General features: G+C 27.8%; 1 protein-coding gene and 1 long non-coding RNA gene across 2 annotated transcripts; one reads left to right on the plus strand and one right to left on the minus strand.

The window, feature by feature from the left end:
- Nucleotides 1-1,342: 1,342 nt before the first annotated feature.
- LOC119674430 lies at nt 1,343-2,298 on the minus strand. Its single transcript, XM_038085567.1, has 2 exons — nt 1,736-2,298; nt 1,343-1,634 (listed from the first exon to the last, which is right to left on the minus strand). The coding sequence occupies exons 1-2, from the start codon at nt 2,281-2,283 to the stop codon at nt 1,343-1,345; spliced, it is 840 nt and encodes a 279-aa protein (XP_037941495.1). The 5' UTR covers nt 2,284-2,298.
- Nucleotides 2,299-4,087: 1,789 nt separating this feature from the next.
- On the plus strand, nt 4,088-9,296 carry LOC119683235. Its single transcript, XR_005252640.1, has 5 exons — nt 4,088-4,375; nt 4,479-4,629; nt 4,685-4,794; nt 5,821-5,958; nt 8,981-9,296. It is a non-coding gene; the product is annotated as an uncharacterized LOC119683235 (long non-coding RNA).
- Nucleotides 9,297-12,474: the final 3,178 nt, after the last annotated feature.

The following is a 12,474-nucleotide window of genomic DNA, read 5'->3' on the forward strand; positions in this document are numbered from 1 at the left end:
TACATAATTCAGTGTTATACATTTTCTTTTTCTTTCAACTCAGTCCTGCCTACCAAAACTTCATGAATAAAATTTTTGGTAGAACTTGTATCTATAATTTATTTACTATATAATATTTATTCTAATTTAAAGTTGCAAATTCTTTTAAGCTGACTAATTTAGCGTCTGCGACATTGTTGATTCGTTGACTCGTTATTGATTTGAAATTTGTAGTAGAAGATTTGGTAAATTTTGTAACCGATTGTGAAATATCAGTTATACTACTTTCATATAACTTGAGATGTGACATATGTATCTATTGCTTGAGAATGAAGTAAGCCTCATTATTCGTTTGCAGTAGACCCATCTGTAATTCCGCAATATTCAGGTTGCCATACTCCTTACATTTAAGATTCCTTATATCTTTAAGATACCTTATATCACTTTATTTGATATTGAAATTTTTTACCAGCTTTTGGCCAGGCAGTAATCACTTTATAAGTTCATTAAATACCAGTATATAATCACTGATTTTTAGAATGTAAACATATATCTCACAGTTGTTCAAAATACTTAAAATATTAAAATCATAAAAAGAAATGTTATCTAGATACAACCTCAACTTCGCTTCTTGTGGGTTCAAACTAAAACATGCTTTGCTTTTAGAAGTTTGGAATGATGCAGTCATTCTTGAACCCTTTCTTAAAAAATTAGGTATGTACATATTTTGATGATTGGTGTACATTTCAATTGCCTGCACAGTATGGCCCACAATATACCAGCATGTTTACCTAAAGACTGAAACTGTGTAAAATTTCTATACTATAATTTACTTTTAATTAAATTTTATTGTATGCAAAAAATTCAGATTTCTTTATCTGTTGAGTATAGATATACTTTTAATATTAATAATATTTATTCAGAGCGATTCCACTAATTTTTTTAAGCTTGAGTTTTAACTTCTTCAATTGTAAATATTTTATTTGGAGAATTATTCACATTTTTTGTTTTTGGTCCCATTACCTAGCACTTTGACTTTTGTTTATCTTAAAGTATATACGTTGAATTGAGCAATCACTACTTGTGTGAGTAGAGTAAATCTGGTTTACTGCGTTATTGATATTAATTTTATTTATCAAGTCAATTAATATGTGGTGACATCTTTGATATCTACCTAACAAACTATATTTAAGTTTTTTAATGCTGAGTGTTTATATATTAAAAAACTTATATTTATTAACATAAATTTCAGTAGAACATTTTTAATACATTTAATTAATTGAATTTTACGGAAATAATTAATTTAAGATGCTTATTAAACAAAAAAACAAAAAGATTACAAATAATTTGAATTACAATAAGTTTAATCTGTTGCGTCCAGGTCCTTCATATAATTTATTATAGAAATTGGAAGAACATCTTTAATTGTAGGAACCTTCATTTCATTATTAAAATACGCGTTCATATTAGAATCTTCGTCTTCATCTAGGTAATGAATGGGTTCAAATGCATTGGAAGAAGTTGAAGTCACTTCAGGTATTTTAGACCAAATACAATACTTGAGATCATCTGTAATGGGTATAGCAATATTTAAAATAAATTTTACAGCCTTCTCAAACATTGCTTCTGCATTACTGCTCTGCTCCTGATAATTCCTTTAATGTAAAAACAATATACATATAAACAAATTTATTTAAGATAAAAAATATTAAAGATGCATTTAATTTAAATTTAAATAATAATCATTTATACGAACCCTTCACTTCTCAAAACGGTCATTTGTATTTCTGAATCATTGGGTGTAAAAAACTCTCCAATGAAATATTTAAATTGCGCTTTTGAAGCACCAAATGCTCCGTCTTTCGAAATAACACCACTTTTAACTATTCCGACGGTAATACATATTGGACACATACCAAAAGTTTGTTCGCAATATATCTGGTACTTTAGAATCTCATTCTGATTTACATTAATTTTTGAAGGTTTAATTAAATGAAGATAAAATCCATCCTTAGTGAAATTGTCATTCTTGAAAGTTGCATAGTTACTGTTTAGTGTGGTGTCTGGTATTATCATAAAATTGTGTAAGAGCAACTGTTTTATAAATACGACCGGGGTTCGAGTATCCAATAATGAATGCGGGGAATTTAAAAAATCCGCTAGCTCATATATATTTATTGTGATGCCAGTTTCATCATGGGTCCACCTAATGAAATCAAATTGGCGTGTGTTTGCTAAAACCCAAACTTTTTTTACAAATGGCATATCGTAAAAATCGATGTGCTCTACTTTAAAATTCTCCATTTTTTTGTTAATAGTTGGTTCAACTTTATAGACAAATAATGAATTTATCAATATCTATTACTTAATGTTAATGTTATAATCATATACTCACCAATTACTACTAAGAAAACAGGATTAAGCAATAAAATGAAAAGACGCTAGAAGACAAAGATAATAGCTGCAGTATATATTGATTTATTTATATACTATATATATTAAATTTGTATGAGTAGTGATAGATTTTTTACAGGTCAAAACACTTTATATTATTTATTTAAGTAAAATAATGGTCGCACTTTTCAATATGTGAAAAAGCAGGGATGTTAATTTCTTCAGTGCAACACCTGCCATTTATTAATTGTTTGCGTCGTAAAACGCATTTTGGTTTGATGGTGTGTTTGTTTGACAGAATTTCTTATTCTAATAAGAAAATATTTGCTGTATATGATTTGCTAGCTATTTCGGCTATATCCGTATTGTCCTAAACTATACATATTTAATAGAAAATTATGAAATTAGGTTTTTAAAATGCATTCAGAACTAAAATATTTTTTGAACATGGAAATAGAAAACTTTATGGCCAGTTATTATAGAGATGTTATGCTTAATACATCCTATTCGCATTAAAATTTGATTCCATATAGCTCCATATAAAAAATAGGTTCTACAAAATTTAGACATTGTAGAAATATGTCTTCATAGTTTGAATATAAAAATTTTTTTATTCAATCCTGAATATGTCCTGAATATGGTCAATGCTTTAAAGTAAAAACATATATATTGTCATTACAAGAGTTGCATTTTCCACTAAAAGCTACGTTCAATAAATAACCATTAAACAGAACTATGCCCCTATTCTATTGGCTATTGGATAAATAGCTGAGCCAATATAATATAATAATTAAATTGCCTTATTTTCATATTGAATAATTCATTATATTCATCATATTGAATAAATTATTATTAATAAATATGAAATCCCCAAATGAAATGTGTCAAAATGGCAGATACACTATATTTAGCACTAAACAAAAGCTTTAATACCTTGACACAAACAATTTTATAGCAACTAGTTTATATACTATAATAACCTTACTAGGGAGTTGTCGTCAGCAACGACTCATTAACGACATTTTGTAGAGAAGTAACCAAGCTGAGTAAGGTCTAAGCCTTTAGTGATTTATGAAGTGGGCATTTATACCATTGCATAAACTTTTTAATGTGAAAATTTGTACTTCTACCAGTTGCGACATATTACTTCTATCACTACCTAATACTGCAGTGAAGTTTAAAAAATTAGTATTCACTTTTTAAGTCTCTATTTTTACCATGTATTTTTAAAGATAAAAATCCATATATCTGAGGGTTGACCATAATATCTCTAAAATATCAGTTATGTTCAATTCTTAAGATGGCATTTGGTACCTCTTAAGATGTTTGTTAGTTCATGTTTGTTAGTATAAAAGTTTATACTTCCATGAACTGTGTTTACTTTTGAAGCAAAGGTTTTTACCTGTACTTTTCTTTGTCTATATCTAAATTAATACAAACATGATCGATTCTAGAAATTAGCGTTAATACCTTTGTAAGTGATATTGTTTTATCCAATCCAATATATCCTATTAAAGAAATAAATTATTATTATTAATTTATTTTAATTGGTAGTCTTCATCGATTATTGAGTTCGTCATCAACATGAGTTTAATATATATAAATATATATATTTGTAATTCTTGAATTATAATATGTAACTATTTAGACTATGCGTTCTGTGTCAAGAATTAATTAGAATATTTATTATACATACTACATAGCTTTGCTTTTATTTCATTTTTGAATAACATTTTTCTTGAGGTGTAACATTTAAATCCAATATCATAGTTGGTTGCAACTCTGCCGATATATTGGGACTTAAATTCTAAAAGCACGAGTTCATTTCGTCGTGCAGAAGGTTTTTTATATTTCTAGTGTTTTTCTTGTGCTACTAAGAATATATAATGGCTAAAGGATTTTGCCTGAAGAAAAAGAAATTCCAGCAAAAGCGAAAAATTAAGCTGGATAAGTATTTTAACTGTGCGATATGTAATGGGCAAAAATCAGTGTCCATCGATATGTGTGTACTAACAACGTTTTTTAATTTTTTTTATTAAACATATTGGTTACTATAACCAAATATGTGCGTAATGTATACTTAATTTTATATTCTATCAATATAGGCGCAAACAGTTGAACAGGGCTATATTAAGTTGCCACATTTGTAACGTCACCCATCAGGTAAAAATTAATTACTTGAGCGAGCCCATAGACGTTTACTGCGAATGGTGCGATGGGCTCCAATCAAATTCAGATTCATAACTTACACTCAAGGTAAAGTAACTATAAAATTATTAATTTATTATTATTAACATGTTAGCTTTTATAGCCATAAGTACTGAGGAAAATCATTGTCACCTGATTTTTTCCAACTAAACTGAGTAATGGAAGGTGTTTATGGCTTTATAATATAATAAACAAAAAAAAAAATACTCAAATGTAAGTAAATTTTTATGATTTTCTTTGCATGCAAATTTATTTATTATTCTATCTATAATGTTTTAATTGTCCTTTTATTCGGAATAACTTTAAAACATAAAAAAAAATTTTTTTAAAAAAAGTTTTGCTCTGATAAAATGAATATTCATTAAAGATTTTTTTTTCAAAAAAAAAAAAGAAGAGCCAAAAGTTTTTCTTTCTCCAACGACATTCTAAACAAGTTCGAGCAAATATACGAATCCTTGCATCAAAAATTTTCTTCTACTGCTCCTTGTCAGTGGCGAAATGCTGCACTACGGGTATTTTAAACTGTTTTGCATATTCTGCATGGAGCAATTCTCAAATGTTTTATTATTCTTATTTCGCTCGAAAAATTAAAGAAAGCTCGTAGGTGCAGGTCCACATTTAGTATGGAAACCGGGTTAGGTTAGGTTAGGTTAGGTTAGGTTAGGTTAGGTTAGGTTAGGTTAGGTTAGGTTAGGTTAGGTTAGGTTAGGTTAGGTTAAATTAGGTTAGGTTAGGTTAGGTTAGGTTAGGTTAGGTTAGGTTAGTTTGGGTTAGGTTAGGTTAGGTTAGGTTAGGTTAGGTTAGGTTAGGTTAGGTTAGGTTAGGTTAGGTTAGGTTAGGTTAGGTTAGATTAGGTTAAGTTAGGTTAGGTTAGGCTAACCGGGTTATAACCTACAAATATTCGTTACGAATATATTATTAAAAAATATCATTTTAAAGAATTTTTGTTTTAGAAAACTTATTTGACTTTAAAAGCTAAAGGATATGAAATCAAACTTATAATCTTAACCGAACTTATGTAGAGATTGATATATGTATATATAAACGACAACTTGAAATTTATCCGAATTAAAAAAGTTGTAGACTTCTATTCTATTGCACGTATATTTAAATATCTTCCTACTAAATGAGATTCATAAAACGAACAATCCTTTTTAAACTAACAAATTATGCCAAATAGTTAAATTATTAAAAATTAAAAAATTATTATATGTAAATTATAAAAATTTACACTTCTAGGTTACCTTCTAGGAACATAAGAATATGCAAAAAAATTAAAAAAAAAACAAAAAAAAATATGTACAACATCATACAACAATATATTGAATAGAAGCAGTAAATGAATAAATTTATTTCCAATAAGGATACTATTACACAGTAAGTAAATGCCTTTATTTATATATTGACAGTAGTATTTAAATTAAAATCTATTGGAAGTCTACTTAACAATTTTTAAATAACAAAAATACAAAATTTTGTGGATAATGCTAAGTAAATATACCCCAGAAATATATCAAGTTATATATGAAGCTATATATGAAGTTATTATACTATATATGGAAATATGAGTGAAGTGTTGCAAATAATAATTTATATATAATTTATAATTACTACAAAATTATTAATATATTTATATTAAATAGCAAAATTCAATAATTCTATATTGATCCAAAAAATTATTTATTAATACATATTAATATATGATTTTATAGAATTATAAAAATTATACTTAACTATAATTTTATAAATTTTTTGAAAAAATTATTTTTTTATATATTTTTTTATTATAATTAAATTTATATTATTATGATTAATTTTCATATAAAAATGATCAATAAATGATAAAGGTGGCCACGACTCGAGTTTATATGCATATTCCACTTTTTTTTGTTTATTTTTCAATCATTTTTAATATAAAATAGAATCTTAATTCTCTAAGCTGCCATCCATTAAATGAACTGACGTCTATTAAATACTAACTAATCTGTCATATATAAAATAAAAAAAGAAAGGTATTAATAGATCCAATTTAAAGTTTTAAGCTGTTGATATTTTAGAGTGAAGCATGCAAAGAAACTGCAAGTAATTCCTTCCCAAACTCATTTATTAAGGGTTGCAATATGAAACGTGACCCTTAAACTCTACAAATAAAACCCAAAAAACACTTTACGCTTAGTCTAAACGTCAGTTCAACTAGAGAAACCAAAAATTTTACAATCTTTGAGAATGAAAATTTTTGTTTTAGTTACATTTTTTTTCTGTTTGTAGTCATAGACATTGTTGTGTACGAGTATCTCACATCACATATAGACACAGATTTATGTGCATATCCCTGTATATCTCTTGAAGTGCATGGCATCGTACATTTGTGCAGATTTGACTAATTGCTGAGCAAATCTTGCAAAGTTTCTGAAATTAATTAAAATGTTCTTTGGAAAACATGAAATGGGTTTGTTTGCAGTGAAGATTAGAATAAATGATGTTGACGATGATAATGACAATTGTTGTTATGTTGCTCCCTGTTTTAAGTATTGTGCATATGGATACTACAATAAATAGTCCTTGTAAAATACATGTTGGATACAAAATTGTGTAGTGTAATTTAAGTTGCATTTTTGTCGAGCTGCATATAAAATATGAGAGTTGATTTTATTTTGAATATGTTAAATTAAAATCAAACCTCAAGGATCTTAGGGCATAAAATGTAAGGTTCACTATATACCAAAAACAAAAAAAACTGTTAAATTAAAAAAAAAACAATATTCTGCCAATTTTCTATGTTTACTATTCATTCTATTACTAATTAAAATATTCTTGTTCATTAATTGAACTCAACCTTCAAAGATATATTTTTTAAAGTAAACAAACAAAGTTCATTTAAAAATTGGTTATATTTATAAATAATTATTTTATTTATATATATGTATACATATATATATATATATAATTATATTAAAGAATTTAAATGCTAATTATATAAATATGTGTGCATTTTTATTGCATTTATAATTTTATTAATAAATTTATGTTATTAGGATTACAGTTAAAGCTCTATTAAATGGACATATCTTCTAACAGTGCAATGTCGTTAGTCGAAAGTTTTCAATTTTTATAAAAATTAGAATTTTTTTGTACCGAAACTGGAAGAAAAAAATTTCTATGTCTATAGTCCATAGACATATAAATTCTCACACACTCAACATCGAAATAGAGAGCTGTAGTAGGACCTTTAAGGGTACCTATATCTTTACAGGGCTAATAATCATGCTTCAGATCTTTTAAATTCTTTAGATTTCATAATTAGATCGTGTTTATTATTCCAAAGATGATAAACCTTGTGTAAGTTCCACTCTTCAAAGGTTGTATTCATCTGCTTTTGGATGTAAGAAGGGCTTTCTTCGTCGATTGAAGTTTCTGGATCTACAAATCGTATACGCTCTTAAGTTAAAAGCCGCAGCTAAAAATTCTTGCAAATTTATACGAGTTAATCACAAAAACATTCATGTCCAATTAGAAATTGTGGTAATAATAATTCCAGATCTTCGATTACTCGATTTATCTTTATGAATGAAATGTGTCAATCTTGTCCCTGATTTCTAGATAAGGAATTGACAATGATTGTATGTGGGTGAACGCAGAAAAACCAATCGCCTACAGCAAGCGCTTCTAGATCTACTAGAAAATGTTCGGTCAGCACTTCCGCAGCTTCGCTCCAAACTCTACAGTATGTCCGATAAATGCGAAGTTTTGACAGTCTATAATCACACAATATAACTGATTTTGAAAATGAAGCCAAAAGCATTCGTGAAGCATCTCTGTTTGGCCTCATATGTTTGGCATTAATCGGGATATCATCTTGTAGAATGTAGAGAACTTATTTTCGAATAAGTTCAAATGTATTTACAATATACCTAGGATGATATATGTAAATTGTAGCCCAGAATTTATTTCACTACCGCCAGTTTTAATTGATTTTTTCTACTGCTCATTAAAAGTACCTCTGCTTTGTGATCAACAAGCTCCAATCTGTTGTTTTGTTGCTAAGATTCTCCAACTTCTTTATTTAGAGTTTTAATAATTATCTCTATTGCAATATCATTTGCATACCCAATTAAGTCAAATCTTTCTGGCTTTTTGATTCCAAGAACACCATCGTATATGATATTCTAGATAATTGACGCAAGAACAGAGTTGTAGATGAGCTAAACCGTTAATTTCCACGTTTTAGAGCCGGTTTCCGCATTGCGGTCAAGTAATCTTTTTGAAAATAGGATTGAACTGCTAGTCTCGTAGATGTCCATTTAAGAGCGCTTATACTATATATTATCTTTAGTTTTTAACTTTGTTGTTCTATGTTTTTAATTATTATGTTTAATTAATTTTTTTTACATGCTTTTAGGACGTTCGTTTTTGGTACTTCAAACGGCTGACTACAACAGACAATATTAAAGAGTTTATATATATATGGACAACTCTCTACCTATTATAGACAACATTACGAATACATGGAATAATCTGATGTCGCCGGTTATAAACTCTTTTACTTGCAAAATTTTTCTGTCATAGTACCAAGGAAGTGAATCTATCTATAATATTTCTTCATTAACTATGTATATAGTTTCAGTGCTTGCTTTATTTCAATCGAATTATTTTTTACCATCATATCTGACATTAAGATTTTTATAACATTTTTAAAAACCATTTTTAAACTACAATATGGAAATAGAATCATATATATATGATATAAGCACATAAGTAGAACACAAGTACATATATAAATTTATAACTGTACTTATCTAAGTATTATAGACAAATATATTTTAGCAAAATACTCTGTTCTTACTAATGTATTTTTTACCAATTATTTTCATTGTCTTAAAATGGTTTAAAAATTGTTACGTATCTAGATGTTCTTTGTTGTTGTAATGTTTGTACGTATAAATATTATATAGTTATTAAGTATAAAATTTATGAATTGCTTTCTTTATCTTTGTTACAGAAAACTTAAATTTAAATTCCATCTTTTTGTTTCATATATATTTTAATATTCGATACCAAGCTTTTTCAGAACATATCGAAAACTGTAAAGAATAAAAAAGTAATTGTTAATAAACATTGAATAAGAGATATAATTTTTTTGAAATTTTTTTCTATTTCTATACCCATTAATTTATTTTGAATAATCAAAAGAGTACTACTAAACTTTGAGAATCCTAAGTATGCCTCTGGTTGAAAACAATTGACTTGTAAGACATACCATATCTTTTAATAGGAGAAGTTCCTTCAAATGCGAAATATATTTTATCTGATAATCAATACATAAATAGATGATTAAGATAGAAAAAGGTACTGTGTGAAACGTTCATCTCTTTATAATAATCTTTATATTTATATTAATCTTTATAATTTTTAAATATTATCTTTGAATAATGAAAAGCGATGATATGGTATGTTATGATTTTGGTGGAATCAACATTAAAGCTGAAAACGATTAGGAAAGCTGGAAAACGAGTAGTTAGCTAATTGTTAAAAATAAATCTGACTACGGAATGTGATTGTTTCCAGTAACGTTACCATTCTCTTATTGAGGTACTTGATCCTGATGAAAAGGTAATGAATAAGATTTAACTCGAATTGAAATTTACAAAGTGCTCAAAGTAAATGAAAGTTATTAAGGATGAAGTATATGGGGACTTTTCTTCGCTTCAAGAGCAAAAGAGAAGGTGTGATGTGCTATAGATTTGGGAAAATTAACATCAAAATTTTGGAAATGAAAAGAGATCAGCTAGAGAAGAGAAAACATTTATACCGCGAATTCACATATTTGAGCAGTTTCATATATTGCTTCTCCCACAGAATACATTTTCCTTTTACTCACTTGCTACACATTCTATTTTCTAACCCATGTATACGTATTTTGAATTTGTTCCATGTCTTCCGATATGTAGTTATACTCGTTTCACAACAACAACATCAATTGGCGATAGGTTAGGTTAGGTTCGGAAGGCGCTTCCACTCTGAGGTATATATTGCTCATTGTGATGCCCTTGAAAAATTTTGCCGGGAGAGGCGAGTTGCTATCCTTGTTAAACCATTTGGTTTTCTAGATGAAGTTAAGGAGATCCAATAACTCGAGATCATTGGAGCATAGGAGCAATAGCACAGTGCCCCGTCAATACTCCAGTAAGCACACGAACTGCAGGTTTGCTTTAATTGGCGGGTGTTGCTTGGTTAGCGGGTGTTACTTAACGTGGTCTAGAACTTTAAAATTTCGCCAACATCAACTAAATCGGTAATTAAGTATCTTAACTGCATCTTAACTGCCAATCTATAAATAGATGGTAAGATTTCTAAGTTATTATTTAAATTTTTAATAGAGACTTAAAAAATTTAATGCATTAAGGACCCACTTAAAGAATACAACAAACTCTATTGTTAGCTTTCTAAGTACATTGTATGTATAAAACGTTTAAATTTCAGTTTTTTGTGTAATAATAATGCATTTTCAATTCGCCACGGTTAATGCTTTTTTATATTAGAATAAATATTTCAGTAAGCATTTTTGGCTATAAGTTCTTGGTCCTTTCGGTTTTTTGGGAAGCAAATATTAGCATTTCCATGCACGTTTGTAAATTGTTTACGTGCATATTCAAATGCAGTTGGAATATCCTTCGGTTGCCGTTGTGAAAGTGTGAAATGTTTCCATTTGTAAATGGCTTCCCAAGCATATTCCTTTCTCTCGCAGTCGAAGATATATGATTTTTCCTTTGGTTTACAAATGTGCATGAATGTTAAAATGGCTACCAGCCCGGAGCGATAAGCAAAATGCCATTTTATGTTAATTTTCCACACAAATTTGCATATAAAAATTCACTATTAAAAAATGGATGTTTCCATGAAAAAGTTTTCACAATTTTCCTGAATTATTTTTTGTACACTATTTTGAATTATTTGAATGCGGATATAATATCAACAAATATTATAGGACTATTAAGGGATTAAAAAAATGTTAGTATTTAAAATTTGAAATAAATTTTCAGTTTATATTTACATTTATTTTTTTATTAAATTTATTAAAAGCTTGTTGATCGATGGAGAGGAGAATATTAACTACTTTATTACTGATATACACGGATATGATACACTTTATCAATCTTAACTTAGTGTCCAGACTTCCAGTCACTAATTAAGTTCAACAAACTGGAATTGCAGGACTCCAGCCTGTCAATCGATGGAGAAGAGAAATTTAAATACTTTCTTACTGATAAACACGGATATTATATACTTTATCAATCTTAATTTAGTATCCAGACTTCTAATCACTAATTGAGTTCAACAAACTGGAACTGCAGGATTCCAGCCTGTTGATCGATGGAGAGAAGAAATTTAAATACTTTCTTACTAATAAATACGGATATTATATACTTTATCAATCTTAATTTAGTGTCCAGACTTTCAGTTATTGATTGAGTTCAAAAAACTGGAGCTACAATACTAGAGCTATATCACCATCATCTATAAAGATATGTAACTATCTTTATAATATTTAACTATTAAATATTTAACTGTCTTTAGTTCAGGTATTAAGTGCTGGTAGTTCATGGTCTCATAAATAAGACAAACCCAAAAATTTATGCCATTCTTAACATCAATAACAATCCTTTATTCAATTTTACCTGTCTGGATTTACATAAGGTTTCTGGGTTAAATTCATTCGATAATCTCAAAAACTGAGATACCAGTTTTTCGATATTATATATCGACATTAAAAATATATATGTTTGTGAGTTTTTTTCTTTAGATGTATGATAATAGATTTATAATTTTAACACTTCATTTTGTTAATTATAATCAAAAATAATAACAAATTTCTTTGTTCTAGATTACTTTCTT

The sequence above is a fragment of the Teleopsis dalmanni genome, chromosome 2, assembly GCF_002237135.1.
Source record: "Teleopsis dalmanni isolate 2A chromosome 2, ASM223713v2, whole genome shotgun sequence".
Taxonomy (NCBI): Eukaryota; Metazoa; Arthropoda; class Insecta; order Diptera; family Diopsidae; genus Teleopsis; species Teleopsis dalmanni.